Consider the following 26,112-nt stretch of genomic DNA (forward strand, 5'->3'; position numbering starts at 1 on the left):
TCTATCTCCAAGGAATACTTATAGCATCCTAAATGGAGTGGGGCTGCACACCTGATCTGAAATGCTACTGATTAACCCCTGAAGAGTCTGTTCAGTGACTGGGTTTTTATTTTGTTGGGAGGGAGAGTAGGACAACTCAGATTAACCACAAGAACATTTATCTTAAGAGGCACTTGGGTGGGGGCGCCTGGGTGGTTCAGTCGTTAAGCGTCTGCCTTTGGCTCAGATCATGATCCCAGAGTCCTGGGATCAAGCCCTGCATTGGGCTCCCTGCTCCGCAGGAAGCCTGCTTTTCCCTCTCCCACTCCGCCTGCTTGTGTTCCCCTTTCTCGCTGTGTCTCCCTGCAAATAAATTAAAAAAAAAAAAATCTAAAAAAGGGGGGGGCAATTCAGTGGCTCAGTCAGTTAAACGTCTGCCTTTCAGGTCCTGATCCAAATGCATCAGACTCCCTGCTCAGTGGGGAGCCTGCTTCTCCCTCTCTCTCTGTTGCTTCCCCCACTCATTCTCTCTTTTCTTCCCTCCCTCCCTGTCTCTCTCCCTCCGAAATAAATAAAATCTTAAAAAAAAAAAAACTTACCTTAAACTCAAACCATAAGAATGACCATCTCATTGATGCTAGAGTTCAAATCTCAAAACTATAAACTGGCAAGCAAGCATGAATTCTGTTAACATTTTGTTGTGGCACTGTTAAGTATATTCAAAATTTGCGAGATGGGCTCCCACTAAGACAATTATATCAAGACCATAGTGTATTATTAAGTTTTATCACTCACATACCTGCATTGTCTGATTTAGAAAAGACTTTGAGCCAATATATGGCTTCATAAGAAAATGTGATGAGGATCTGTTGAACAGTGATGATATACAAAAATCTACACACAATATGTGTGGCCCAATACATGCATATGTTCTCTATATATCATATCCTAAAGAAATTAATCACATACGTGTACCAAAAGACATGTACAAGAAATGTTAATGGTAGCATCATTTGGAATAGCATCCTAAATGTCCAATAAAGAGAACGGGTAGGTCAACTATGATATATTCATACAGTGAATACTAAACAGCAGTGAAAAATGAATGAACTAGAGCTATATTTATCGACAAGAACACGAAATGTTGAAAAAAGCAAGTTACAAATCGTTACGTTCAATATAATATCAATTAGTATTAAAACATGCTTGTTTACAGAGACATAATAAATGCAGTAAAAATATAAAGAAACACACAGGAATACCAAACATTAAATATACCAAATTCAAGACAGCTTTGGAATGGAGAGGGAAAAGGAAAGGGAACAGAGTTGAAGCTGTGGGTGTTTCCATTACATATTTTTGTAATGTTTCATTTAAGAATGGTGGCTCTTAAGAAGGTACCTGAGTGATATAGTCTTTAAAAATTTGTGACTGAAATTCAAAAAAAAAATCAAAAATAGAATTAAGTACATAAAGGCTAGTGATGTTTTAAACAATCAAGCTAACAATTACTTGAATCTTAAAATGTGATGCTATCGGGGTGCCTGGGTGGCTCAGTCGTTAAGTGTCTGCCTTCAGCTCAGGTCATGATCCGAGGCCCTGGGATCGAGCCCCGCATCGGGCTCCCTGCTCAGCAGGAAGCCTGCTTCTCCCTTTTCCACTCCCCCGGCTTGTGTTCCCTCTCTCACTGTGTCTCTCTCTGTCAAATAAATAAATAAAATCTTTAAAAAAAAAATGTGATGCTATCCCCGATACTGGTAACTTTAAGGATACTTTAAAGCCTACATCTTTGCACTATTAGGTTGAATTGTCTGAAACTGCTGGGTTTGTTATAGGTCAAATATTAACAATTCCATATGGCTCAAACTAATATTCAAATTCTCTACATGAAAAACAAAACAAAAAGTAATCATTCATGTTTTCCCCAAGACTTTACTATACAGTGATCTACGTTTAACGGTAAGACTAAGAAACAGGGAAATAAAAGTGAAGTAGAATGGATCACTGGTCAACAGAAGAAAAATGAAGATAAACTATCCAGTGTATAGAACAAATCATCTAACTTAGAAATACATATTGCACAAAATGTGGTCAAACTACTCTCCTTTAATATAAATTACTGCTTAATTTTTTAAAGTACTTATACATATTAATAAATCCTTAAAAGATCCTTGTTGGGCAAAGCAAGTATGTATACATACAAAAATTGAAGTCCAGAGGACACTTTGTCCAAGGTCAAATAGGCAGTTAGCAGTCAAAACATATTTAAAGCTAAAGTCAGGTCCTGCTCCAAAATTAGCTACAATAAATTAAGCAGAAACTCAACAAACAAGAGATTTTTCTTTTGTTCCAATCAGATTATGGAAGGAAGAATTAAGGGCAATGATCTGTGGAGCGCTGTCTCCTTTTTTATTTCCTAGCAATTTCAATATATATATATATGTTCTAAACCCATTACTTTTGTAAAACCCATAAACATAATATTTTAGGTAGTGATTAAACTATAAGAGAAGCTCATAAAAGCCAATGCAATTTATAATTTAACTAGGAAGCTATAATCCTTCTGTAACACTAAAGTAGGAAAATGCACACTAAAAGCAGTCTCTCAATCCCCTCCCCCTCTCTTTTCAAACTTAAGTACTAGTGCTTTAAGAAAAAGGTTTAAATGAGAAAGAATGTTGAAAAAGTGTTGAGGAACACAATTAAGGAGACTTGGAGGCACTGGGCAATATTTTCAAAAGCAATGCAATGGTTTTTTTTTAGTGAATAAATATCATTCTTCAGAATCATCATAGAGCCCAGATAAATTATGCAAGACAGGGAGAGAGATTTTCCTGAGATACCAGAAGCAGAAACTGAATGAAAAGGGTTGGAAGAGACAACATGAGAGCTACCATAGAGGAACTGACAGGGACAGGCACACCGAGAAGCAGAAGAAACACTGCAACCCCGCACAGCAGCAGCCCCCAGGGGCCAGTTTAATCAGCTCCCTCCCCACACTGCAAGGTAAGGTCACAGTACAGATTTAAGTGCAGCAAGCCCCTGGAGAAGAGGGGAGGGGAGGAGTATTAAGGCCATCTGGACGATTTTTAACGTATGTGAAGTATTTTTAACCCAAGAAATAGGTCTACTGGAATCTACCTATGCCTACCATTATTTCTCATTTTTGCTTCCTTCACATTAGGAAAGATGAATGACATGCTACCCACATCCTTTTCAGTTACAAATGGCACCCTGGATAGTCACAATCATCTAATGCCAGATGTCTAGTTGGCCTGCTCTCATTGGCAGGGGCACTACAAGGAAAACAGCTGCTGGGACACATGCACAGTACACCAGGAGAGAGGGGGAGGGGAGGGAGACCAACCTGCCTCCGCATTCAGCTCCTCTAGAAGCCCGCTGGTCCTCCAGGTAGCTCCTGTGTCCTGGCCTCCTATAGAATTACTGTGCTCTTGAACTACTGCAGCCGCCAATAAATTGTCCACATTTACCACTTCTGGGTCAGAGCTGGTGTCAGACATATCATAATGAGCTACAACTGGAGGTCCATCTAGGGAGGAAAGAAAATGTATACTTGTATCTAACTTCTGGGGTGAAAAATACTTCTGTAAGAGCCCTCCAAATGCCAGTTGCCTTTATCTTATTATTCTATCTGGTCAGAAAAGCTGCACTTTATACACCTAATATTTTGTACATGATGTGAAAGTGGAAAAGATAACCCAAGCTTATACAGATGAGGGACACATTTGAAAAGGAGAAAAGGAGTATAATTATGAAGAATGGAGGACAACAGTATACTGAACAAAGTTACATTGAGTTCTTGCCATATTTCTAAAGAGCAAAAGATTATGAAAAAGGGGAAGACTCCACAGAGAGTAAAACTGATTTTTTAAAGGAAAAAAACTGAGGCAAACTATTAAAACTCATCTTATAGTTTTTAAGAGAATGAATCTAGTTCTTTCTCTTAATAGCTAGTACTTAAAAAGTCACTAATAGATTCAGAGAAGAAAATCAAATACGTATTTTCCTATTCTAAAGAACTAAGGCTAACACTAAGAGTTCTACTTGACTATGTCCTGTAAAGCCCTTTACAAATATCAGGGATGTTATATATTTTACAACATTCTACAAAAAAGAAAATACTCACAAAATCCACCTTCAGGATTTTGCTTTGGATGTCTTGTTAGGGACAAATTTTCTTTTTCCTGAGAAAAACAACCAGCTCACGCTCCAAGGCAATGATATGCAACCTTATGGGTTATTTTAGAGGAAGACATTGAAGTTCTTACTGGAAAATAAGAGATCCCTTCTACCTCCAAATCACCCTAACTAACTGAAAAAGGCAGCAGAGCTCCAGAGTAATTAAACTGCAGTGATTCATGCTAAAATAACTCAATATTCATGCTTGTAGAACAGATACATGCTTTAAAATGCTAATGCTACCCTTTTTCTAGTGCAACAGCAAAAAGCAAAAATACAGTTTTCATTCAATTATAAAACACATCCCTTACCACTATCTCCATTTTAGAATAAAGCAGAAATAAAAGAATGCAGTTTCTCCCCCAACAGCTATTTATGAAGTGCAGGCAAATTATGTACTTCCATAAAGATTTTTTAAGATCAAGACTGTTTAACATTAAACACGCCTATTTTATGAAACTCTTGACTATGAATACATACGCCAATGAATCATTAAAATAGAACACAATGAAAGATTAGTTTTAATACAAACATCCATTGTGTAAATTGTCACTGAACAAAAGATGGAACACATTTGGGGTATTTATCCCTTAAAGCAAAGTTCTCAAATCACAGGTTTATGTAGCAACATTTTTAAAATAAAAATGACCAAATAAAAGCAAATGAGTTGTTAAGAGCCACTGTATAAAGAACAGACATGTCACAATATGAAATTCTGACGATCATGACAATTTCAGTTGACTACTTAAAAATACTTTCCAATTCTCCCAAAAGGGTAAATCAAGTTCATAAAATTCAATAGTGTGGCCTCAGTATCAGTTGGTAATGGATTTTAGCTCAAATAGCAAAAAAATTGGTTCATGTTTGATATTTTTCTTTTCTAAAAAGGAAAAGAAAGCTCTATCATTTATGGAGTTCTCGTCAGAGTTCAAAATGATTATTATGGAATCAAGATACTGTGTGATGTCCAAATACTTGGGTGCAGAAGATATGAGGGTCAAGTACAATATTGACTATTTGACCAAATGTTCTATTTTTAAAAAGGCTTCAGTTAAGTGTTGTTTTTACAATAAATTAGTGATTTATTTTAAAATTTATACCACTAGGACCATTCACAACCTCTTGCTCACACACCCCCCCCACCCCAACCCACCAAATTGAGGCATCAGGTCAACAGTCAAGTCAAAATTGTACCACTCCTACATGTAGAGTCATGCAAAGAGTATAGTTGTATATGTACATGCAGAGTTAACATCACCTACCCATGGCAATAACTTGTCTGAAAGTCTTCATCAGTAGGAAATACAAGCATAAACTTGTTATCTGGCTTCATTCTTGTATCTTCCATTATTTCCAAACAGCACACCTTATAGCTTAGCTTAAATTTAGTATTCATCATAAACAAAGACAGTAATATTTTCATATTTTAATTACACTTACAAGTTAAATTATCATCAGTGTCATTTCTCATTTCCAGTATATCCAAAACAATGACAATACTACACAAACTTTAATAGGAATGGTTGTCTTTTTATCTTTCTTCCAACAAGAAACCACAGTTAAGAATCTTGTGTTCTGGAGCGCCTGGGTGGCTCAGTTGGTCAAGCCGTTGCCTTCGGCTCAGGTCATGATCCCAGGGTCCTGCGATCAAGCCCCGCATTAGGCTTCCTGCTCAGTGGGGAGACTGCTTCTCCCTCTCCCTCTGCCTTTGCCTGCTTCTCTGCCTACTTGTTCGTTATCTCTCTCTCAAATAAATGAATAAAATCTTAAAAAAAAAAAGAATCTTGTGTTCTAAGGTCATCTTACATTTATCATTAGCAAACCAAGATTAAATAAGGTATGTTTAAAGCATTCAACATCAGGGCGTGGACTTTAACCATTAAGTATTAGCTAACTGATGGTGATAATTTGTGATATTCTTTTAAAAGTGATTCTTGCTACATAGCAGAATTAAGAGACAGGTAAGATCCTGTACTAATTTCATCTACCTTTTAAATGAAAGGGGGAAAAAAGCCACTGAGGAGGAGCTAGCAAAATTCAACACATTAATAACAGAAGCAACGACTATGCTTCCAATTTGACTCTAACAATTCATTACAGGATGGAATAAAGAGGGAGATACTGTCCTCCCTCCCACTTGATTATTCCTCTACGCTGCTGCACTGCTACTAAGATTATTTTCACTTTCAAAAACAACAAAATAGTCCCTTTAAGTAGTTATACATGGAAACATTTCCAATTTAAAATTTAATCATTAATGTAAGCACATTCCATGTTACAATATTTAAGGATTAGCCAAACTGCACAATCTCCCATCTGCTAACCTTGAAGTCTGTCACAATCTTAAAACACAAATTTATAATAATGAACTTACTAGTTTTTCTATAATCATTAAAAGCATATCTCAAAAAGGTATATTTGACACAATTAGCTAATAACTATTTGGTCTGTGGTTAATCAAAGTGATGTTTCTCCTCGCGATCAAAATATTTTGAAATTTTTGCTGGTCGTTATGATTATAAGGCAAGAAAAATTAAAAGTCAAGCAATCCACTGCCTTAAGAACATCAATTAGTCCATTTTATGCTAGAAATAGGTTTGGACCCTCTCACTGACCTCCTGGCCTATAAACACTGTTCTAACTTTGCAAATAATAAATACAGATGTGTCTGTATCATCACACATTCCTGATATAGTGAAGTGTACACTTTTATGGACCTTAAACCTTCTGTACTTCTGTTGTCATCGGGTGTTTAATTTTATGAATTTGTTTTCTCAATATGTTCTTTTTAAAAACTACATTCTTTTAAACCTCATTGAAAGAATTTGAATCAAAAATAAAGAGGCAAAATAAAACCAACATCCTTTACTATGTTTATCCCTGACAAACCCCTTTTCAAATTTAATAACCAAAAGCACACAATTTTTAAATTACATAAGGTAATACATAATTTACCATTCTTGTTTTACAGATGAAAGATTTAAGTCCTACTTAGGTGGAAGCAGAATCAATTATATTACAGTTGTTCAGTGTTGAGGGAACTGGGAAGATACAGGAGACAGCAGCATAAGAAACACAAAGATCTTTGGCAGCAAACATAATAGGCTAAAAGTCCTGCCTACTACTACTTAGCTGTAAGACTGTTTCTTCACAAGGTTAGCAAGAGTTAAAGATGACATAACAGCACAATACTGGTCCACTGCCCTATCCTTCCATTATAATTAGCACCTGCCCTACTTTATTATTTGGTTGCTTTTCTTTACATGCAAATTCTGCCCTACAGAGCCTGCAAGCAAGCAGCTTTGCGAAAACATCACTGTCTGGACTGGTGCCTCATACTGGTCATAAGATTAACCCAACTTGTGAAGTAAATGCTCTGCTAGGATTACTGAGATCACCACAAATGGGGCTTTTTTACTTTTATTTTTGTCTGAAGTGTCCTATCAGTTTGGATGTATTCATATAAAAGTGTTTCAAAGACAAATAGAGAACATTTTTGGATTATTTCATATTTTGCACCATCCTTGCCTACAGAGCCCTCCCACTAAAACAAGTGCTGTCAGTCAGTGCTGTCAGTATGAAGTGTGATTAGATCTAGGAGACAGGAACTCCTCTTGTATCCCAGACATCCTAGAAATGCCACTTCTCTTTCTCTATTGGTTAAGTCTTAGGCCCAAGGAAAGGTGGGGCAAATGGCCCAACAGATGCTTTGCCCCTTCAAATCCCATTTCTATGACTATAGTAATATACAGTAAAGCCCAGAGAACATTCCTTCTGTTGTCCCTATTACAGCCAATCTCCTGAACCCCTCATGAGGAGAGGAAAAATCTATCTTGTTACTGCTAAATGATCCCATACAAGCTCTATTGCCACAGTCATTAGAGGGCCTAGGCCCAGTGCCATTACCTACAACAGCAAGACAATGATGAAAATCACACTTAGCCTCAAACCAGAGAGACTGAAAACAGTTACACCTGAAAGAAGGGTTCTTAGAAATTACCTACCCAAGGGGTCTAAGAAGGGAGAGTATGTGTGTGTAGTGGCCAGGTGAGAGAATGAGGTGTGGGGGAATAAGGGTGTGGGTATGAGGAATCGAGGGAAAGGGCAAACCTCCAGAAGGAAATTTGCATGTTAGCAGAACCTACTCAAGAGAGAAGGTTTTTTCATTACATACCAAAATACTTACCAAAGTGAAAATTTATATTTGCAAATGAGAAAAAATACTTGAGAATACTATGCTATATTTTTATTACTATCAAAGTGTATGTATGTATATATACACACACACAACAATTTGAAGAAACAGAAAGCAGTCGTTTTCAAAGCAGCTCCTGGAAAAGACGAATAATTACATCTACCAGAAAAAAACAAAAATCTATATAGAAAAGTGCCATCTCTAGAAAAATAGCTTTAAATACCAAAAACTGTGTGTGTATATTTTCTGCAAAATAATATCAAAAGCTATTTTGGTGAAAAGAAAATTGAGAAAACAGGGCTAAATGGAAATGAAATGTGCAATATGCACTGAAAATTTATGTTTGGGCAGTAAGTCATTTCTATTTTTTAATTAAATTTTTACTTGTTTTTAAGTAATCTCTACACCCAAAGTGGGGCTCGAACTCACAACCCCAAGATCAAGAGTCACATGTTCCACCAATGGAGCCAGCCAGGCACTTGGCATTAAGTCATTTTCAAAATAAAACTGAGTCAATGTCTATTTTGTACTTTTTCCATTATACTCATCTCAATTATTAAAATTTTTGAGACTATAAAGTTTGCAAGGTGGGAATAAAGTTTTAAGCATTCCGTCTGTCCTTATATCATACTGGTAAATGACAAATCATTTTGTCCACCCAGAAAAGTTACCTATGATACTAAGAGTTAATTTTGAAAGGACCAAAGAGGTAAAAGCAAATATTCAAGATTATCAGAGTTGTTAGAAAGTTGATTGCAAGAAAGAAAATTTAATTTTAACATTTCACCACTAACTATAAAGCTGGGAAAATTGGGAGGTTATTCATGAGATAACTTGGGTAATACATATCTGGATGTTCAAAAAAACCCTAAAAATATAGAAAACAGGGCACCTGAAGAGGTCACCATCTTTCAATTTTTCTTCCTTTTTCAGACACAAACTCACAACCTACTGCTTTAGTATTCAGATCTATAGAGAACTAAAACAGCTGCATTACATATAGGAAGGACATAAAAATTAGGTATGATTTTAGCCACATCTCCATGTCTATGCTCCCTCCTAAAGATACCTCCATTCCTTTCTGATTACTCCTCGTAGTCTAAATTCTGCTATTTTCCAAATATTCCTCAATTTTTAAGAGGGTAACTTACTAGGACATGTAAAGGAAAAGAATCTCAACTTTTGTATTAACACTGGTATTTGTTATTACCTTTTTCAATACACCAATTACAAAAAACCTGAAAATTATCTCAAAAACATCATGTGGGGCACCTGGGTGGCTCAGTCGTTAAGCATCTGCCTTCAGCTCAAGCCTGATCCCAGGGTCCTGAGATCAAGCCCCACATCGGGCTCCCTGCTCCACGGGAAGCCTGCTTCTCCCTCTCCCACTCCCTCTGCTTGTGTTCCCTCTCTCGCTTGTGTCTCTGTCAATAAATAAATAAAATCTTTTAAAAAAATCATGTAAAACCTATTATTAATTACTCTAACTACAAACTAATACCATCATTTCATTATGGAAAAGCAAGCTTCTTGATTCCCAAACACCTAATGTGAATTAACTGGTAGAGAATCACTAATATAACCAATGCTGTCCTCAACAGAGTAACAAGAAACATTTCTTTTTTAAAACTTTTATTTATCTAGATTAGTTATTACACTTCAAATGCAGTTAGGTAAAAGATATAAAGAAAATGCGATAAAATAAAATCAGTTATTTGATAACATTCTCCCCAAATCTTAAAGTTATAAGATTTCATTACCAAAGAATATACTTCCTTATAGATTATTATTCCTTCACTTTTTAGGATGTCTTCTATTTTATGTTGTGGTAAATTTAATATAAGATTTACTCAATGCTAGTAAACTAGTAGCTTGTTTTCAATCCCCACTAACTTTCCTAAAGGTGGAGAAAAATGAGAAGTATAGAAACTCAGAAGTTATTCATGTTGTGTATAATTTGTTCTAGTCAAATTAAGAAGACAAGTTTCTTATCTGTACAATGATTATGGATACATGCCATTTTTAGAAAGGATTTTGAGATGAATTTTTCTTCAAGAAAATTTTTACTGAACAGTAAAAAAATTTCAAGTTTAATAAATTTGCTGAAATGGTTTTGATGCTGTATTTTCTAATATGTGACATTCCACAAAATCTTTTTCATTGTCGCCATCACTGTATCATTTAAATAACTCAAACAGGAGAGAAGGAAATCAATATAAGCTAAACAAAACGTAACAGGTACAATTACTTTAAAAGGTCACCATCTTTAAAACAGCTTGCCTATAATCTGTTATTCTAAACAAATGACAGCAAGAAACCTATTTGCCATCTTTCCTATGACTTCCATGTAGCTGTACCATTAGGCAAATTCAGCTATACATTAAAAATGAAAATTATCAGTAATATCAACTTGGGTGCTTTATTTGCTCAACAAAAAGATTATAGCATTTCTTTTATTAACAAGCAGATTTAATACATTTAAAATTATTTCATTTCTAATATTCTGACTTGCATACAAATTTTAAGTAATAAATCTTAGGTAAATTGAGATATACCTAGACCCAGAGATCTGGATCTCCACTGTTAAACCTGTAACAGTAGAGAATGACAAAAGCAATGAAGCAAAATTATTTTTTTACTCAGTCTGCTAGTGAAATAAACAAGAGGTCAAAAACTTTTACTCGACAAAAAAAGAAAATCCATAAAGTAACATTTTTCGCCAATTTAATCACCCTAACTAGGCTTATATGTGGGCAACTCTTTTTCTTACATACATGTAGGAAGCAATGAATGGATGTTAATGATGTGAATCCATTAAAATCCCTGTAAGACTATTACATAGTTGTCTGTCTCCAACAACTTGTCAAATAAAACATTAATAAAAATACAGAAATTATTTCAGAATTCTGAATGGGCACATGTGTACGCACGCACGCGCAGACACACATCCTTGAGATGAGGCTCATTCCTCTTACTTGATAACAAGAAAACAGGCTTTTTCAATGACAGAATCCTTTACTTCTAAGTTAAAATAACACTTCATGCAAAACATTAAATCTTAAGATTTTAATTTCACTGTGTTGTGTTCTAAATTAAAATTTTATTTGGGCTTTTATTTCACTCATTTTTAATAATGTGCACAAAATACACATCAATACAATTAAGAAACTTATTATCTAACAAGTGGCTCGAATAACCAGATCGTTCTAATCTGCTGGTTAAATGCTCTTAAAATGATTAAAAATCTAATGTTTTAGAACACTGAGTTAGTACAAACTAGGCAGGAAGTCTGTAGACAGAGTATCTGAAAGCACATTTACCTTTAGTGAGGGGATAATGCCCCTTTTTAAAAATCATCACCTAATTCCATATGTACATATTAAAGAAATGACATGCTCAAATATGGGACTATATTCTTAAATTAAAAGCATTTCAACCACATCTAGATTAATGTTTTAGGTTGAAAGAAGTTTCTTCCCAGCATTAGCCCTTTATATACTACAAAAAGGTCCACACAGGATACATTTTTTACCCTTTGTAAAATTCTAGGAAAATTAAGGGAATTCAAGAGACATTAGGGAAGACCACTAGGCACTTCTAAAACAATACCTACACTAAAATGCCACACATGATCCAAAAGTCATTCCCACTTCTTAGTTGTAGTCCTTTTAAGTACAACAGTCCCCTTTAGCCGTAGTTTCACTTCCATGGTCTCAGTTACATCAGTCAACAGCGGTCCGGAAGCAGATGATCCTCCTTCTGACAAATGGTCAGAAGGTCAACAGTAGCCTAACACTATGTCATAGCGCCTGTGTCATTCACCTCACTTCCTCTCATCACTTACCCATTTTATCACCTCACATCATCACAAGAAGGGTGAGTACTATGAGAGATTTTGAGACTACAATCACGTAACTTTTATTACAATATATTATCATAACTGTTCTATTTTATTATTGTTGTTAATCTCTTACTGTGCCTAGTTTATAATTAAACTTTATCACAGGTATGTTTGTATAGGAAAAAACGGTATATGAAGAGTTCGGTACTATCCATGGTTTCAGGCATCCCCGTGGGTCTTGGAACATAATCCCCACGGATGAGGGGGTATAATCTCAGGGATACAGACTTTGCCTCACTAAAGGAGAATTCACTAATCCACAACAGCAGTCATATAAAAATAAGTATTAAAACTACTTCAACACTTGATACTTCTTTAAATATACATAATATAAAGACAAACTTTTTTGAAAGAGGAATTTTTAAATTGTGCAATCTGGACAAGGTGTAATCATTTTAAAGCACAACTCATATAAAAACTTACTGTTTTTCAAAACAATATTCCCTAAGACAGCAACACATTTTCAAGGCACTGTGAGAAACTGAAAATCAGGATAAAATTTGCATGTATGTTTCTGCTACAAAATTATTCCTAAGGTTAAACACTCCAAACCACAAAGTGTCCAATTCTACTTTAGAATAAATTTTAATATGTTGGAATATATTCTGTGAATGAAATCAATATATTTTGGCGGTCCTTTTCTTTCTACCAAAAACTCTTTTCACCTCTTTACCCAAAATTATGTAGAAAGGCTTCCCAAAATTATTGTTTAACACCTTCCCAAATATCCTAAATGTCATTCCTACCTAGAATATCAATTATTAAAACTTATGTTTGGTAATTCTATTCCACTGAAATTTTGTCATTTTTTCTCTTAAATGCAAAAAATATTTCTGTAGACTTTTTGCTCAATTATCTAATAACAAAAACTAGAATATATCCAATCAATACCAGGAATAATTTGTGTTATTCTTAAAAGATGAATTCATATTTTCTATTTTAAAAATAAAAAATAGCAGTACATGCTTAATATTATCAAATATTAAATCATGAAACAAAAAAGAAACCTGCTAAGTGCTTAAAGCAGTTTATACATGCATAAAAAAGTAGTCACGTTAACATGCTGAAATTAAATTAACTTATTTATTTATTTATTTATTTATTTTTTACTTAAAGTAGGCTCCATGCCCAATGTGGGGTTTGAACTCATGACTCTGAGATCAAAAGTTGCACGCTCTACCAACAGAGCGAGCTAGGCACCCCCCTAAATTAACTTTTTTTTAAAAGATTTTATTTATTTGACAGAGAAAGACACAGCGAGAGAGGGAACACAAGCAGGGGGAGTGGGAGAGGGAGAAGCAGGCTTCCTGTGGAGCAGGGAGCCTGATGCGGGGCTCGATCCCAGGACCCTGGGATCATGACCTGAGCCAAAGGAAGATGCTTAACGACTGAGCCACCCAGGAGCCCGAAATTAACATTTTTTTATGCCTAAAAGTCCATGTCTAGTAAAATCCGTGATCCCAGTAAGAAACTGAAGACAGAACAAACTTCCCTGAAAATATTTCAAATTCAAGTGAAGATTACAGATTAGTTAAAATCTAGTCAGTCATCCCAAACCAGTATGTTCTTCCTGTTGATATAAAATTTAATCTAAAAAAAGAAAAATACTGGCTGAAGTCATTTACAAATATTGCACTATCATTTCAAAGAAAAACACATCAGTTATAATAAACTCCTATATAGCTTATGGTGAAAATTCATACTAACGTTATGTAAGAGCTTAACTGATGTTAAGAAATTTATTGCAAGTTGCACTGGTGTTCAAACCTTACCCCTATTTGTCAAATATCAAATTCAGGAAATCTGACAGTCATTACACAATAGAGAAGAGACTTCTAGTCTTCTTCACCAATTCCTACCATACATTCTTCAGAGACAACGGAGCACATTAACAAGCCTCCCCCAAAGTTAACTCCCAATTCTCATCCATCAGTTTCTACAAAGAAAAAAAAAAAATCACACAGTTTATTTTCCAAATAATAAAAACTAGAAAAGAAAAAAAACTGACTTGTTCTATTACAGTTAATTTAGAAGCTGCAAATATTTGGATAAAGAACTAAATAGAAAATGTACTGACAATTTTCTGAGTAAAGTTACTGATAAATTATTAAAATAAAGGTCTTCATTGTTATATAAACTATCCATCCTTCCTCTTACAAAACAGAGAATTAGAGTTTTCCCAAAGTTGTAACTTCATTAAATATTAAAATAATTAACCTTTTTCATATTGAGAAGTTACAAGTTATAAATTTGAAGGGAAAGACTAATAAATTTTTATTGTAAGTAAATCCAGTATAAAGCAAAATCTTAAACAAAAAAAAAAGTGTTAGCAAAGTTACATATTCCTACTAAAAAATTTCATCCTAATTCAGCGGTTTCTCACAATAGTCTTACCAACCCAGAAAAGATAAAATACCAATATTTCCCAATCCCAGCCCGCACATAAAAACAGCTATCATGTTGCAAGACTTTCAATCCTGTGATATTTTCTCCCCTTTGACATACTCTATGGGCCCTTTAACATGCCAAAGGGCCGTTTATTTTCTGTCCGGGGCTAAAAAACAAAATTAAATCGGTAGTACATTAGCTAATACACTTAGTCACTAGTAACTTAAAAACCCATTCAATACACACGCTTAATAGAGTGACAACTTCATCTGTTTCCTCTAGAAGTACCCTTTACATCAGGGTACCAGACAACTGACTGAATGATGTCTGCCAGGTTACTGCCTCAGGCACTGAGCTTTAAGTTAATGCTCAAGATAAAAATTCATCTATGTAGCAATGAAAAATCTCATGCATATACTCAAAACTCCATTCTATTCTGCTTTCTCTACAGTATCTTGCATAGTAGGTAGAGTATACATTTCCTCAAAAGTTAATTCATTCTTCCTGCATACAAATGTTATTGAAAGTTATAAATCATTAAAGACTAGCAACAAATGCATTCATTAAATGACATACGTTAGAATGATATAAAAATGTTCATGCAGTACATTCATCATTTATGATCTTCAGAGTGGGATTAATTACATGATTCCCTCCTTTGGAAACAGAAGGGAGTCCATAGTGTTTTTAGAGAATAAATGCTAAGAGATTCTCAAGGTATTAATCACTTACCTATTTGGATTCACTTAACATTCCCTATCTTATATCTTATTTATATTTTTGGCATGAAAAAAGCATAAAGATGAGGATTGCTCCTATTATCATCTAAATATGGTTCTATGTTCCAACCATATGTAACAAAACACAAGCTAAAATTTATCCAACTCTGCTGTCTTAAATAGCTAATTTTTAAAAGAAACTGTTTACTATTATAATTTTTAAAACACCATCAAAAGAAACTTATAATAGGCAAAACCATATTCCTTCTTACACAAGCCAAAAACCAGATAGTAAACACAATTGACTTTGTGACAGATTCAAAGGTTGTTCTGTAATGTTCCCATTTTCGGCAAAGTTAACTGGAAGACCGTTATAAGTCTTTGGGAATTCTACTGTACTGTCAACATTTCGACAAGTCACACAAGAACCAAAGGGCTGCTGTGGTAGTTCTTGGAAATCAGGCATCTGCATGTAAGCACCTGACTGGGTGAGAGGGGAAATTCTTTGGCCAACTAGTTGCATTTTAAGTTCCCTGGGTTCCATAGCTGCTTGTTCTCTTCGCCAGTGTCAAGGTGAGTTAGCTTTTCCATCCACACGTGAAACTGCTCCTCTGTCTGCCTCTGCATCTCGGAAAAACAGCTCATGGCCTCTTCCAGGGCATTGCCTATGCAGTTCCTATCATACACAGCACCCCTGTCAAGTAATCCTGGAATTTCCCTGGGCGCTCCTTCAGATCCCCCAGCATGACTGAAGTCAGCTTTAAAGACATTTGAGGCCCATTTGATAAAACATCATTAATTCAGAAAATATTTATTATGACATGCTTAATTAGGAAAATGGCTTAAGCATTACTAGAAAGAGCCATATAAAGCACTGATAAGCACTTAAATTAACAAAAGTAATTCCAAGAAAAATTAAATAACACACTACCATTTTTCACAGCTTCAATATTATTTGCCTGGCAACTTGTATTCTGTTACTACACAACTAATTATTAATCTGTAAGAGTGGTTTTTAACCTTTGCTGAACATAAAAACCTGGAGTGGTTTAACAAATATCAAAATCCAGGGCTCCTAGGCACTGAAGGTTTGTTTTATTTGTTTTAAGCTCCCCAGGTGATTCACTTGGTTGAAAACCATTATATCCCTGAGTATTTTCACTGTTTTGACTTTGAAACTCTAAAAGCTGTTTTCACAGCCGACCCATAATAAATCAATTAATTCTCAACTTACTGATTCTTATCAAATGCTCTTATAATTAAGTTTAAAAATATTCCTTATGGGAAACTACGTAAAGAATATATACAATCCACGTATATGCCTCTGGGTCAGCTTTTTACAAACCCTGGTCTGTGCAAGTGCTAAAAGGTATGCCTTTAAAAAAAAAAAAAGTTTTGTGGTTAAGTTTAGGATATGCTACAAATCATATCCTCCCCCTCTGCAGAGCACATTAACGGCTCCGAGTTGTCCTGCAGTAAAGAAACCTGTTTCGACATGGTCCAGCACTTTCCAAATGTGTGAACAGTGTACAGCTATTAATATCCAGTAGGAAGTCACCTCATGGGATTCCAGTTTAGGATATGTTCCTCTACATATACTGTTTTATCCTTGAACTAGGTAAGATTATCTTTGGTTTGGACTGGATTGGGTCTCCAATAAAACTAATTATGCCAACCTCTTTAGGGAGCTATTAAAAAAATGTTACCTCGTCAAACCACTCTTGACTACAGTACTATCTAAAATAGCTTTTCCACCTGTCAATCTTTATCTCTTATATCCTCCTTTATTATCCATAGTGTGTATTTGATGAATTCATTTATAATCCGTCTCCTCAAAAAAAGATTAAGTTCTATGACTTAATATGTCATTCACTGCTGCACTCACATGCTGCATAATAGGTGCTCAAATATTCGCTGAATAAATGAATGATGGAAATCAATCTTGGCCTTAACCCTTCTACCTATCTCAAGAAGTCTTATAAAGAACAGCCCTATGAAATGCTCTACTGTATTTATCCCAGGGTATTTCTGAAAATATGGTTTACTTTATCTCATAGTGGCTTTTTATAAAGACGCAAAAGAAAAATTTCCCAGGTCTCAGTATTAAGAATAGCAGTGTTTCTCCTAGATAATGAGAACTTTTTAATCAGTCTCGCCACCTCTTTTCAATGCCTAAACGGCTATGGGACAAATTTTTGGCCCAATTCTACTTAGCAAATAAAAACCTCATGGAGTTTATTATTCTCTAAGTTCATATTTTTCCTTTTCCCCTGACTACTCCATCCCTTGTCCTCACGTTTAAAAAAAAAAATCTTGGGGCGCCTGGGTGGCTCAGTCGTTGGGCGTCTGCCTTCAGCTCGGGTCATGGTCGCAGGGTACTGGGATCGAGCCCCACATTGGGCTCCCAGCTCGGCGAGAGGTCTGCTTCTCCCTCTCCCACTCCCCTTGCTTGTGTTCCCTCTCTCGCTATGTTTCTGTCAAATAAACAAATAAAATCTTTTAATAAAAAAAAGAAAATCTTGTTTATACAAAAATTTTCTCAAGAAAAACATACCTTTCCCCAAAATTTGTGTTTGGCTTATGGAAACACTAAATGAAATTTAAAGAATATTAAACTTTCTTTAAGCGGTTTATCCCCATTATAAGTGCTGGATAAACTTAAGTGTATAGGCCAGGAAATTAAGATGGCTACTTTGATCTATTTCATATTCTGGTGCTGTTTATTTTTCAGCAAACACTGAAAAATGGCTGAATTCAGAAAATGGTATAAGAATACTTATGCTAGGGATACTGAGATAAGTTGCAGCCTCATAGAAATGACTACCAGCAATAAACACTGATAAACAAGACATTTTAAAGTATTAAAATCAAGGACCAATTAACTATACATTTGTCAAGACCCACAGAATGTACAACACCAAGAATGAACCCTAATGTAAATACGGACTCTGAATGATAATGTCAATGTAGGTTTTTCACTGTCTCTGGTGGGCGGTGCTAACAGTGGGGGAGTTTGTACATATGTGGGGGCAGAGAATATATGGGAAGTATCTGTCTTCTGCTCAATTTTGCTATAAACCTAAAACTGCTCTAAAAAAAAAAAACAGGGACCATATTCTCACCTTAAACACACATGTATCCTTTTATTAATATTAAGATATATCCTACTTTGAGAAAAAGACTTATTGAAAGCAAAGCTTACACTTTTGCATATACACAGTTAATATAGGCACTCAACTTTAGGAAGTTAGGAAAAGCAGGCCGAAAAAATAATACCTCAGTGCTTTAACATAAGAGATTGCCAAAAGATACCCACCAGTAAGATTGCAAAGCTTCCAAATTTAAGGTAACATTATCCAGACATTATACCATAGAGAAAACACATTTAAACAATGCATGCTTTCAAAATAATCACTTAAGTGGAGTAAAAGAAAAAAATGCTTATGCTTGTTAATTAATACAAAACTGTGCTGTGGTTTTTATAACTAATATGATTTTTAAAAACTAGACTCTGTTGTGCATAACCTGCCATTAGCAGTAACAAAACTGAGTCAGACTACCAGTTTCACAATGATTTTTAGCTATGGGAGACTTAACATCACCACTTAACTGAAGAGTAGCTCTCAGCCCTGGCTGCTCACTGTAATCACCTGGGGAGCTTTAAAATATGCATGATCTCATGTGTAGGTAAAATCTAAAATAACTGAACTCATAAACATAGGGTAGATTGTGGCTGAATGGGGAGATGGATGAAAGTGATCAAAGGGTATAAACTTCCAGTTATAAGATGAATAAGTTCTCGGATGTAATGTACAGCATGGTGACGGCAGTTAACAATGTGTTGTATTTTTGAAAGTTGTTGAGAGCAAATCTTAAAAGTTCTCAACACATATTATAACTATGTGAAGTGATAGATTTGTTAATTAAACCTACAGTAGTAATCATTTTACAATATATACATACATCAAATCATCACATTGTACACCTTCAACTTATATGATGTTATATGTCAACTGTATCTCAAAAAAGCTTGGAAAAAATGCTGATGCCTTAGGTGAAACCCAGAGATTCTGATTTAATTGGTCTGGCGTGGGGCCTGGGCATCATTAGTTTTAAATGCTCCCAAGTGATTCTAACCTATAGTCAGACTGAAAACTGCACGGATTTTACCTGCCTTGTTTGCATTTACTAAGCTGAAAATAGGCAGTTTTCACCTGATTACTATGTCTCAGTGTATTTGTTATCAATGTATTTAGTGAGTCTCCTAAATAGCCACCAAAATACAGTAAGATTATAAGAGGCTTAAAATAGGAATGTGGAGCTTGTAGCCACTCATATTCAATCTAGGAAAAAATTTATAGGACTGCTGATGTGGGTTTGGGGCCTTCTCCCATGAGTTGCCACTGCTTAATATAAAAATATTTCAAGTAATTCAATCCTCAACAGGCTAAGAACCCTCACAAATCAGTAAGAAAAACAAATGTGGCAGAAGAAAAATGTGCAAAGAATATGAATAGAATGTTTACCAAAATAACAAATGGCCAAACATGATTTTTCAGCTTCACTAGTGATCAAAGAAATGGAAATTAACACTAGGATACAATTCTTCCATCAAATCAGCAAGTTTGTTTTTTTTTTTAAGATTTTATTTATTTGACAGAGAGCGACAAAGCTAGAGAGGGAACACAAGCAGGGGGAATGGGAGAGGGAGAAGCAGGCTCCTCGCTGAGCAGGGAGCCTGATGCAGGTGGCTCGATCCCAGGACTCTGGGATCATGACCTGAGCAGAAGGCAGACGCTTAACCGACTGAGCCACCCAGGCGCCCCTCAGCAAGAGTTTTTAAAAACATAAATATTCAATAAAAAGAACATAATGCAACGAATACACAAACTCCTGGATGCAATAAACTTAATATATTTTAAAAAACAGTTTGACAGTATGTGTCAAGAGCCTTAGAGTATTCATAGCCTTTTCTCATAATAGCAGCCCAAAGGCCAAACATTGGGGAATTTATCTTATAGTTAACTAAATAATTCAAAATCCATACATTTTAGGGAGAATATTGTGTTTAGTTAAAATGTGCAAAACGCAATGTTAAGAGGGAAAGGAAGATAGAAGTATACATAGGGTGATAAATTTTGTTACATATTGTGAAAGGCAACATACTCAAATGTTAACAAAAGCAGGATTGTGAATGATTTTAATCTTTTACTTCACATTTTTCTATTTTCAAAATTTTCTACAAAGCATTTACTACTTAAAAAAATTCTTTTTTATTTTCAAACAAGAATTAATTGATGAAGCATAGTAAGTCTCTGCCTCAGAAACACTGTGAGGTAAGATAATAGCTTATCAGGGTGCATTTCAGCGCAAAAGTGTGTATGGTGAGTAAGGGGTACTGAGATCCTGGCTTCAGTGGGGCTGGACCTGGCCACATGGACTGAGAATTAGGTGATCTCAGTTGTCCTCAACAGCCTCCCTGACATTCTCTGAAATAGGTATTTCCTAAATGCAAAATTAGATTTTCTAAATGCAAACAAAACTGACCCTTACCTATGAAGGTGGATACTATTTTTGGAACCTCAGTCTGAAGAGGCATTTATATGGTGGACTATTAAACCACACAAAAGCAGGTCATTATAGCCAAGACAAGACGAAGCCACCCTGAGGTTTACTCTATGCTAAAAAGAACAGGTATGGGCCCCTGGGTGAAGTCGGTTAAGCCTCTGCCTTCGGCTCAGGTCATGATCCTGGGGTCCTGGGATCGAGCCCCCATCAGGCTCCCTGCTCAGTGGGGAGTCTGCATCTCCCTTTCCCTCTGCTTCCTCACTCCTGCTCTCTTGCTCACTATCTCAAATAAATAAAATCTTTAAAAAAAAAAAGTTACTGGAAAAACTTTTCCCTGCTGCCCATGTACACTGATGGACGTAAGTAAGTCTGTTCAGAGAACTGATTTCTTTAACTGAATGGAGTCCGATGTCCATTATTCATATTCACTAAAATCAAAATTCCCTGCAAGAGCGGACTTTACAGAACTAGTTTCAACTTAAAGTGATTTTACAGAGAAGTGACATCCCACCATAAAACTGCAAGGAGTGATTAAAAGTACAAAAAGGTCATCTATAAAGATAAATGAGATATTTGATTAAAAGCCTTGAATACACAAGACCTCTACAAAGTATTTTCACATTAATATTCACTACAAAATACTCTATATTTTTGCTCATCTCTAAGTCCCCCAAATGCAAGAACTGCCAGAATTATCTTGGTATGATATCTCCAAACAGATTCTTAAAACAGCAATATAGTCTCAAAAACCTCATGGAGAGAATGATTCAGTGTGGATAATTAATTAGCTGCCTGTCAGTTAACTGTTAAGTAAAAAACAATCTTCATAAACATCTATTTCCAGATATTGAGCTCAATTAAGCATGATCATGCACTATAGAATACAGAAGTCTCCCCCATTTTCACTCTTTAAAAGAAAATGCATAAAAAAATAAAAATGAAAAAAGAAAATGCATTAATTGTAAATTTGGCATAAGAACATTTGGCCTAATTCCTTCAACGTTTATGCTGCTGACAAAGCTTATAAATGAAGCATTTTCTGAATTACTAAATTAGTTGTACCTTGATGAAAAAGGATAGCAAGAATCTCAGTTTTTACTTTTCCTCTTGATTTCCATTCTGTGTAAACAGCTTGATTCAAATGTCAACATCCAAGAGATTCTGTCAGGCACATCCAGTTTAAGTTCACCTGAATGTCTATGTTGCCGCACTCAGGTCAGTGCATAATTTATCCAATCTTTACAATTTCTACAACTTTTCAACAATTGCCCTTACTTTTAGGTTGAGTGTATCCCCTTCCTTGAAGTCATAATGTGACTCAGGAAACTGACATACACATAATTATTACATTAAAAATGCACGATGTCACAATTTTTTAGGGATAGCAATATAGACAGTTGAAAGGAACTTCCTAATATTTAAACTTGGGCTGTTCCATCCTTGCTGCTTTGCATGCCCGCTTATATGAACAGCACCTCCTGAAACTGTGCTGTACGCACAGTGTAGGCAGTCATATATAGTGGCCCGGCACCTTACCTACCATTTGATTTTCCAGGGATTACCTTAGAAAACTCTACAAACTTTCAAAAGCGACAAACTTACTAAATGGTGTGAACGAGAGAAATTAAATCATAGATTCAGATAACTTACTTTGGTGTTTTGGTTTGTATAAAATTCAGAACAGACAAGAAACAGACCACCAGTGTTTTAGAAGTTTTAAACACTGGTGAAAGTAGTCAATTAGCAAAGAGGTTTAGATAATATAAACAAAGCACACCTAATCTATGTAAGCCAAACAGGAGAGTGCCCATGAACACATTTCTCATGCCACCTCTATAACTGGGTCTATTTTGTTGTTTACCCACCTTCTTCTCCCTTTCCATAAGGAGGCAAAATACTGGGGTGGTTACATTAAAATCTGTTTAGTGAGTGAAATTAAGCACTGTATCATTATGATCTTGATTAATAGATCAGAACACAGGACATAAGAATGCATGAACAAACAATTTTACAGGTGTTAATCAACCGTTCTAAAAAATATTAAATGCAAAACTGAAATATACCTAGAATCTGCCTGAGAACAACCCCAAAGTCTGCTTCTCTCATGCATTCAACTGATGAACTTCAAATAAACCACCTTCCCAGCAATTTTAACACAAGGAACTACCAAAGGAATTCAACAGATATTAAAACAGTAAGCATTTCTAATTGTTAAAAACTCATATTTAATATACTATATGGATGAGACTTTTATTATAATAAGATGAACACCTATAGGATCATTCTTGTTATTGAGTTTATTGTAAGTTTGGCTGGCTACAGGCTTAATTAACCAATATGATTTTTCTTGAAATATTCTTTGTAGATCAGCAATATGCTGTCTTCATGTGTAGAAACAAACTTTTCAGAAAACTAAGAGGAAAGAACAGTCACCCATAAAATTTTAAAAATCAAAACCTCCCCTTCTTTAATGTAGCAATAAACAATGCTGTCATCATCTATTAAATGCCAGGTACATAATGTTCCTAATCATAAGAGTCTCTTCAATAACGAGAATTCACCAATTAAGAACCATTCAGACCTCCTCTTTCTTCCACCTTGAAATCTCAGGACTGCCTTTGTAGTACACAGTACCAGTCATGATAATATGGAAAAAGCAGATAATGTCTAACATGTAATAAATTATACACCCTTATACCAGTGAGAGCTAGAATAAGCAGATTTCTATCAAACTTCTTAAAGCTTGGGAGAGTAAAGGGAAAATACTGCAAAAAGGCATTCTTTCCAATGCAAGGGACAACTTAGAATAGAAAAATGTACAAGGTAACTATCTCATCATGCACTGAACTGGGGGAAAACTCATAAAACTACTGTTCTAGGAGGAACAGATACTAGAAAACTTTAACGGAAGATAGAACATGTCATTTCAGACACCATCAGCTCGAGTACAGTGGCTATATAATAAAGCAAAGTGCCTATTCCTGAGGAGAATTTACTTAGTAATAATGCTGAACAGTGAGTATTAAACCTAAGCAGTGCTAAAAAGGCAATGATGGGAGTTCAGATAATGTGTTACAGAGAAAGAGACGTGTGAGAAATTCCATTACTTAAAAATAATCTTGTCCCTATCATTAACCATTTAAATATTTTTTTGCTGACGTGCTAAAGTGCACTAGAAACCTCAGAACAGGTTTTTAAAATTGGCCTTGTCTTGTTAATACACTGCAGTCTTCAAATTTACACAGAGCTGCAGGTCTCCTGGATTTTTTCAAGTGTCACTCATCTAACTGAGCCTGACATCTTAGAAATGCCATCGGTCGCTCTACAGTCAGTTTAAAAAACATCCTCTACCTGGTATCTCTGCAGTGATTGTCTTGCTGCTCCCTGAAACCTCTTCATCATCATCTGATGAGCTCGTGCTTGAGTCACAAGTCAGGTCACTATCACTGGTACTACTGTCCTGCAATAGGTTATACTTCTTCCGCGCAGCAGCCTCCCTTTTCTGTCTCAGTAGCCTGATTCTCTCCTTGTGCTTTTGGCTCCGATGACCTTTAACCTTGGCGACTCGGCCATTCTGTTTATCACTGGATTGCCGGTTTTTCTTGGCTGCCATAGTAGATGTTTCACTTTCAGATCGGGAACGCCGAGACTTGCGCCCGACTGCGGCACCAGACACTCCAGAAGGGTCTCCTTCCACCGCTGTTTCTGCCTGGGAGGGTTCATTCTCTTCTGCAGAAGACAACGTGTCTGAATCAGCCAGGTGACCACTAGAGGAAGGGGAAAGCATGCAGTGATTAGAGGAGTCACTCTCATAAACTCGGCCAGTGGTCGGCTTGTCACTTTCTGTGGATGCTAACTGAGACTCAGAAGAGTCCCTTCTCAGTTCCATCAATAAGCAGGGCATTGAAGAAAGAACTGTAGAATCCACTACCCCATCTTTCTGAACTTGAGATTCCAGTTCTACAGATCCATCTTCCTCCTTAGCTGTCTCTTGTTCAGATGTTTTTGGTGGGACTTCAGACTCAATGAGTTCTTCGACTTTTCCCACTGCCTCCTCCATCTTCATTTCAGACTTTCAAGTTAAATCATGGAGCAGAGTCTAGGAAACTAGGTCAAAGATGCAACACGAAAGTAACCTGTACAAAAACACACAAAATCAATAAACAGAAATGGAAGATTATTTAATCAGCACAACATGCCTACCTTTCTAAATTAGTAGCAAAAGCTACCATCACACAGGCCTTTAAAATGTACCTGTCATCTGCTTAACAGTCAAATTCAAAGGACTCAGTACTATCAAAATACTAGCATACACAACTACTAAAAATGGCATAATATTAATCCTCAATTACTGAACTTGCAAGCCCAGCAAGGAACCAAACAAGGATTTTCAATTTTAAAACGTTACTTAAAATGTTCAAGAAAGGGGTCCTCAAAACTCCGATACAGTTAAATGTGTATGTTCTGACTTTAACATATATGAAAAAGAATGCTTCAAAAAAACTAGTCTCAAAAACAAGTTAGCTATGCGCGCCTGGGTAGCTCAGATGGTTGGGCATCTGCCTTCGGCTCAGGTCATGATCCCAGGGTCCTGGGATTGAGTCCCGCATCGGGCTCCCTGCTCCTTGGGAGCCTGCTTCTCCCTCTGCTTCTCTCTGTCTTTCATGAATAAATAAATAAAATCTTTAAAAAAAAAAAAAGTTAGCTAGAATGATTACTTTTATATTCAAATCCTCAAAGAGAGGACGTTATAGTGGAGTAACATCAAATGTACACACATTAAAAAAAAAAAACTTTCAATTATATGTATTTGGCAAATGAGCACTCAAAGTAATTGTATGCATCAAACCTATCTGCTATTCCCCTCAGGAAGAGTTGCTCTACAGGGGTATTAAGAGGCCAGGCCTGACTATGCTGTTTCCTCACAATCCTTCCTAGTTCCCACATACCTCTCTTCAGGCTGAATGTGAGTCTAGTGTTTCAACATGTTTTGTTTCATAAACAGAGCCACTAAATACAGATCAACTACTTTGTGAACCCAGAAAACCTAGTACATTCTAGTCTATGAATGACTTAAGGAGTTTAAGAGAAAACACCCTACACACATTTTCCACCTTATATGCTTTTTTATTTTAAGATTTTATTTCTTTATTTGACAGAGA

At 35.8% G+C, this 26,112-nt stretch overlaps 1 protein-coding gene across 3 annotated transcripts in view; it reads right to left on the reverse strand.

Moving 5' to 3' along the window:
- Positions 1-26,112, reverse strand: part of ARK2N (arkadia (RNF111) N-terminal like PKA signaling regulator 2N) — an 82,084-nt gene that overhangs the window by 19,895 nt on the left and 36,077 nt on the right. For 2 of the 3 annotated variants that reach the window (XM_025886522.2, XM_025886521.2), the window contains exons 2-3: positions 24,302-25,086; positions 3,347-3,529 (exon numbers count right to left, since the gene is read on the reverse strand). In XM_025886522.2, coding sequence (XP_025742307.1) covers positions 3,347-3,529; positions 24,302-25,016 — 898 coding nt within the window. In that variant the 5' untranslated portion in view covers positions 25,017-25,086. The remainder of the gene's footprint in view (positions 1-3,346; positions 3,530-24,301; positions 25,087-26,112) is intronic. The other variant, XM_025886523.2, reaches the window with a different exon arrangement.

Source organism: Callorhinus ursinus, unplaced genomic scaffold, assembly GCF_003265705.2.
Source record: "Callorhinus ursinus isolate GAN/ISIS: 27379988/994484 unplaced genomic scaffold, GSC_fseal_2.0 scaffold11, whole genome shotgun sequence".
Lineage (NCBI taxonomy): Eukaryota > Metazoa > Chordata > Mammalia > Carnivora > Otariidae > Callorhinus > Callorhinus ursinus.